This window comes from Poromitra crassiceps (genome assembly GCF_964638095.1).
Source record: "Poromitra crassiceps genome assembly, chromosome: 13".
Lineage (NCBI taxonomy): Eukaryota > Metazoa > Chordata > Actinopteri > Beryciformes > Melamphaidae > Poromitra > Poromitra crassiceps.
The window spans coordinates 8,974,177-8,980,467 of NC_139644.1; the positions used below are offsets into that span (position 1 = coordinate 8,974,177).

The 6,291-nt window shown below is 44.0% G+C and overlaps 1 protein-coding gene across 1 annotated transcript in view; it reads left to right on the forward strand.

The window, feature by feature from the left end:
* The window catches only part of LOC310787915 (homeobox protein Hox-B1a-like), a gene marked incomplete at both ends in the record, with an annotated part of 6,958 nt that extends 1,417 nt beyond the window's left edge, over positions 1–5,541 (forward strand). The window contains one exon of the mRNA XM_083649369.1: positions 5,183–5,541. Within this exon, the coding sequence (XP_083505495.1) occupies positions 5,183–5,541 (359 nt within the window). The remainder of the gene's footprint in view (positions 1–5,182) is intronic.
* Positions 5,542–6,291: the final 750 nt, after the last annotated feature.

The following is a 6,291-nucleotide window of genomic DNA, read 5'->3' on the forward strand; positions in this document are numbered from 1 at the left end:
TTACAATAACAATATTGAACTATAGGTTTTTATATCGCGTTTTAATTGTGCCCAACACAAAGACACGTCACATAAAATAAAATAACTTCTGGCCTGCTTCATAACAAAAACAAAATTGTATAGTCATTGAACATTTCAACAGATTATTAACCTAATATAACATATTTGATTGTTGCAGCTCTTGCACCACAGAACTTCTAGAACAGAACGATTTATTATTATAATAAGCTATAACGTATCGCATGTAAATTAGGAGCGCTGACCAAATAAACGTAAAAGTTGTATTGTGACGTGCTGCTGCAGCTTATTATGATGTAAGACTCAGAGCTGCTCCACATTCATTACAGCCTCACAACTTCTGGCCAATATTTAATCTTCGTATTAATGCTTCCCTCATACATAGAAGATATAGGGTTAGGGTTGTTTGTGTGTGTGTGTGTGTGTGTGTGTGTGTGTGTGTGTGTGTGTGTGTGTGTATATAATATATATATATATATATATATACCAATTAATTTTCTGTAGATCGATTAATCAACTAATCATTGATATGCATGTAATAAATACCTAACTGGTGGCGTTTTAGGTTAGGCCTTATTATACCATTTATCAGCCTCTCTCTCTCTCTCTCTTTTCCTGGTGTCATTGTGCGGTCATATCTCGGGCCAGACCCGGTACAGATAGCAGGCCTGGTCTGGGTCAGCAGCCCCCCCCCCCCCCCCCATGCCGGCATTGTGTTGTTCTTTCTCATTCTCTCTCTCTCTCTCTCTCTCTCTCTCTCTCTCTCTCTCTCTCTCTCTCCCTAATGGATCCAGCAGACGGACTGTTGCACCCTGGGAAGTCTGTCCCACTGTTATCTTTTAAAGCAACACCCCCCCTGCACCCCCTCCATCCATTCATCCACCAGCCTCTTTTTTCTATTTTCTTTACTTTTTTCGTTTGTTGGCCTCTATTAGACCTCTCCAAATATCTAGTCAAACTAGAACAGCAGACCCCCCCCTCTTTCTCTCTCTCTCTCTCTCTTTCTCTCTCTCTCTCTCTCTCTCTCTCTCCCTCTCCCATGCTTAATTAAGCGTGATATAATATCATCCTGCCGTTCTGCTCGATTCCCTCCTTAAGTTATGTCCCAATGCTTGAATCTGCTATGCGGATTTGCACCAATCAGAGCTGGTTCTGTAATTCTCCAGCACGCATGGCACAGCATGGCCTGGGTCCAGCATCAGCACGTATATGAGCTCATGGGGGGGAAGGGAGGACAGGAGAGGAGAGGGGTGGAAAAAAGACACAAGGGGAGGTGAAAGAAAATCACTAAAATCATTAAAAAGTGTCATGAAATATCTTCTGACATTTTGTTTATTATTAGGCCTATCAATCCAGCCCATGCAGTTATAGAACATGTTGGCACTACTTACATAAAGGGAAAATCCGCGCCTCAGCCAACGAACGTTGCAGACTGGTGCTTCTCAGACCAGGGACAAATGTTGGCACTACTGTCTGCAAACCAGAACAATACATAAGCTACAATCCCAACGTGTGTATATGTATATATATATATATATATATATATATATATATATATATATATATATGTTGGAGAAAAATATAAGTTCCATGCCATTTCCAAAAAACAGTATTGATTAGGAAATGGCATGGAACTTGTATTTTTCTCCAACAATATATATATATATATATATATATATAATTATATATATATAATTATATACATACACATATACATATACACATACAGATATATATATATATATATATACGGTAGACCTATACCGATACGTTTCTGTATACGTTTCTGCAAAGCACGGATGGTAGAATCAGCGGTTAATTTGAAAACCTTGCTATCCAATGTTAGATGCAAATAAAACAAGTCATCAATAACTTTGGTTATGTTTAGGTAAGTAAAACAACGCTGTTGCACAGGAGGTGCAGTTCATCGACTAATCCGAAGGCCGGTGGTTCGATCCCCACCTCCTCCAGTCCGCATGTTGAAGTCCTTGCAACCCGTTCTCACTCCGATGACGAAAAACACGCCTCGTGCGTATTATGGAAGGCACACTGAAGCAGCTGGTCAGGGTGAGGCAAAGGTCAAGTTACGCCATGGGGTTGGAGGCTGGAGCTGGAGCTATGGACTATAGGGACTGTGGGGAAGTGAAGGCTCTCCGCAGGGTCTCCAAGGGCCCACTAAAGGGGTAGGAAGACCGACCTTATAGGGGTCGAGGGGGTCTTCCTCCCTTAGATACCCTAACCCTAAGCCCCTCAACATATCCAAACCCCAACCCTATAACCACCACCCCACTGTACCTCACCCCAACCCTGAGTCATAACTTGACCTTTGCCTCATCCCAACCAGGTGTTGGGTTTGTTTGTCTGTGGGCGTACAGTATCATACAGTATTTGCGCACAAGGTGTGTGACAGAGCAGTGATTACAGTGTCAGAGTGAGAACCTGTTGGGGCAAGATTACCCCATGTTGCTCGAGGAGGCCATTTACACCTGCCATTAACATCAGATTGCAATCAGATTGTGCTTGACCACTTGAAAGTACAGGTGTAAGACACATTGAAGATGGATTGCAATCTGATCGGCCAAACCACCTCCGGAGGTGGTCAGGGAGACAGGGACACATTGTGTACACATAGGACACAAGTGTAAATGCAATGTGTCCTCTCAATCTGGATACAGCGACTGTATGCGGATTGAGAGGACACCCATTTTGGGTGATCAGACTGCGATTGGATTGCAAATCAGATCACCCAAAACGCATGCATGCTAACACCAGGTGTAAATGAAATCAGGCTAATGTGGTCAAGCACAAGATGGCTGCTCAAGCACCCTGTGAGGTTGCCGCCATCGGTGTATGGATGTGTGTATGGGTGAATGGAGGCCTATTGTAAAGCACTTTGAATGAAAGCACTATGCAGTCTGAGTCCATCTACAGCTTGATTGATAGGATTAGTTTGGGGTTCTAGGCTTTAATAACAATCATGTTAAATGTGACTTGGAGTTTAAATGTAGACTCTGAACATGCTGGGGATGGAACATGGCTCTTCAGTGTGAAAGGCAACAAGTGTTTATGCCCCCCATTCATCCACCCCGGCCACAACGGGCCTTACTGGCCACCTTGCTTCAATAGGAGAGTCTATGACAGTGATACTCAACTTGTGGCCTGCAGGCCCACGGCCCGCCATGGAATTGTAAAAAAATAAATAAATTACAGTGCACCTGAACGCAACATGCAAGATACCTGCTGAATAAGTGTCCAAATGTTCATGTCATTCTGGCCAATACTCCACTTCTGTTATAGCATTTCAGTTTGGAATATGGAATATCTTTCAATAATCTATGATTTAGCTGCTAAATTGTCAAATACTGCCGTCTGCTCACTACCCAGGCACTTATGTATGTACTTAACTAGAGATGCTGCGATCCGATCATGTGATCGGATATCGGCGCGATATCAGCCAAAAAACATGGATCGGATCGGATCGGATTCCAGCGAAAATGACCGATCCAAGGCTCCGATATAAGCACTCCATTCCATGACTCCGCTCCAGGATTTCTATCCAGCATGCAGCAGCAGCACACAGAGGCCGCGTTGAGCCTAGGATGGCCAGGGCCAAAACGTCAGACACACCCGTCCTTAACCTATGTGCGATTCGAAATCACGCGTCCGCACCATAGACTGGCAAAACATGGCCGCCCCCAGTGTGGCTGACAGTTTTCAAATTATAACAACAAAACAACCACTATTGCAATTTGCAATACATGTCCCGCAAGGTTTCTGAGATTAGGGGAAAGTCTGAGCTGGCGTTACGCTAAACCAAACGTGGGGATGAGGCAGCGGATTTGTTTTGGCGTTAACGTTAGCTGTTGTGATGATGGCTAACGGGGCTAACGTTAGCTAGCTGGTTAGGCTATCTAGTTGCAGGGCAGCGCTCCACAAGCTTGTTGTGACCAAAACCCCCGCATTTAAAGCATTTCATACTCCCAGAGCTGGCGTAAACCATAGAGAACCTCATGCATTAGCCTACTCAAAATGAAACGTCCAGGGTTTGTGTCTCCAAAATCAACTAACGCTAAACGTTACATGCAAGCTAACGTAGCTAGCTGCGGAGCACTCATGATCTATAAGGAAAACGAATGCGCACATAGCCTACATAATTGTCAACATCACATACATGTATTTTCTTTAATCTAGACTACAGGCATCATTTTTCAGTCAAAAGTGAAACGACACAGATATGATGGCGTATAGTGAGGCTTTCCATGCCTCACTATAGAACTGGCCCCATGCAAAATTTAGACCGCTTATATGTTGCCGTCATGCCAATAAGAGTCTAAATGTAATTTTTTATGTTTTATCTGCAGACTAAGCAGCTAGGCTTTCGGTTCTATAAAAGCCATTATTTTTTGTATTGACTATTGAGTGATACACTTGAAAAAAAAAAATATTATATCACAATAGTGATGTCAGATTTGCTTAGGTCAGAGCTATGGAATATTAAATCATCCATCTCGCCCAGCCCTAATTTGATTGTTATGTTTTAGTTTTACATCAAATGAATTAGATGAACTAAATCGTTTACATACTATATTACCAAAGCACACACATACCTAACCCTAAAAATGTGTGTTGCCTGCTAGCTATCAGACAGCATAGAGAGACTTAAATATGTGCTGTATCGGTATCGGATCGAAATCGGTATCGAATCGGGTATCGAAATTTGATCGGAATCGGATCGGTTTTGAGCTAAAATATCGAAATCGGATCGGAATTGAAAAATCTCGATCGCAGCATCTCTATACTTAACCCCAAAAACCTACAATCCGCTACAGAAAATAATGATATTGTTTGTTTATTACCTGGCCCCTGGCCTTCTATCATTTCACGAAAGTGGCCCCCGGGCAAAGCAAGTTGAGTATCCCTGGTCTATGATGTTGATGTATCTAGAAAAGTTGCAACATATTGGTTCCGAAACGGTGACATTATGTATCGGTGGATTGTAGAACTGTACAATGCCAAGGTTTTATTCTGGCAAACAGCAGGCTGCTCTCTGTATCTCTCTGTCTCTGAAAGATGTGAAACATAAACCCTAGCCTAGACATATACATGATCTATGTGAATTATAAATCTCTCTCTCTCTCTCTCTCTCTCTCCCTCCCTCCCTCAGTGAAAGTGGACTACGGGCTGGCGGGTTGCTCTCAGAACAGCGCCATGCGCACTAACTTCAGCACGCGGCAGCTGACAGAGCTGGAGAAGGAGTTCCACTTCAGCAAGTACCTGACGCGGGCGCGGCGCGTGGAGATCGCCGCCACGCTGGAGCTCAACGAGACGCAGGTGAAGATCTGGTTCCAGAACCGTCGCATGAAGCAGAAGAAGCGGGAGCGGGAGGGGGCATGCCCAGGCTCCACCGCCCACTCCAACCCCTCCGGGGCCGGGGCCGGCTTCAACAAGGAGCTGGAGGACACCGGGTCCGAGCACTCGTCCGCCTCCACGTCGCCCGGCGCGTCTCCGAGTTCGGAGACGTAATGTCATTTCGTGAAAAAATCTGACTTACAGTGTGGAACTTATGGCCTTTCAAACTGTTGCATTTTTTACCTTAAATTATAGTGCCCCTATCAGGCCAATTGGGTAAATATTTCTCAAGCAGAAACTAGCCACCAATATCTATCATCTGGCCAAATTTCATGTCTCTGTGATCTACCAACTCGCGTGAATTTGCATTGCGGCATGTTAATAATAGCCGCAAGCGGCCATGATTTGATTGGTTCTCCAGCGCTATCACTCACACTCTGATCCCGCCCAGTGAGGTATAGAGGGACACAGCTGAATACTACAGGGTACCACACCGTTTACTACTGCAGTCCTGGAATTAGACTCAAGAACTGCAGTGATGTAACAGTGATCAAACATGTGGTGAGGTTTTTTTAAAGGGTTACACTTTGGCAGACTGACCCTCTGTCTACCACACACTGTTGACTGTAGTACTTCCTGGTTCCACTGTACTGAATGTGAACTGAAGCAGCGAAGCAGGAAGTGGATGTGAGGAAACAACCAATGAACACAAATCAATTGTATTTTCAGAGAAGCATTTGTTTGACGATTTCTCCCATCCGTTTGATACCGAGTACTGTGATGTGTACGATGAATGTACCTCGTTAAGAAAATAAATCTAAGCAGGGATGCCAGGTCTGGATTATCCCCCATTCCCACTCTGCCATGTACAGACATTGTTCGCCTGGTCACATTAGAAATAGTAGACCAAACCAAAAGCTTCCC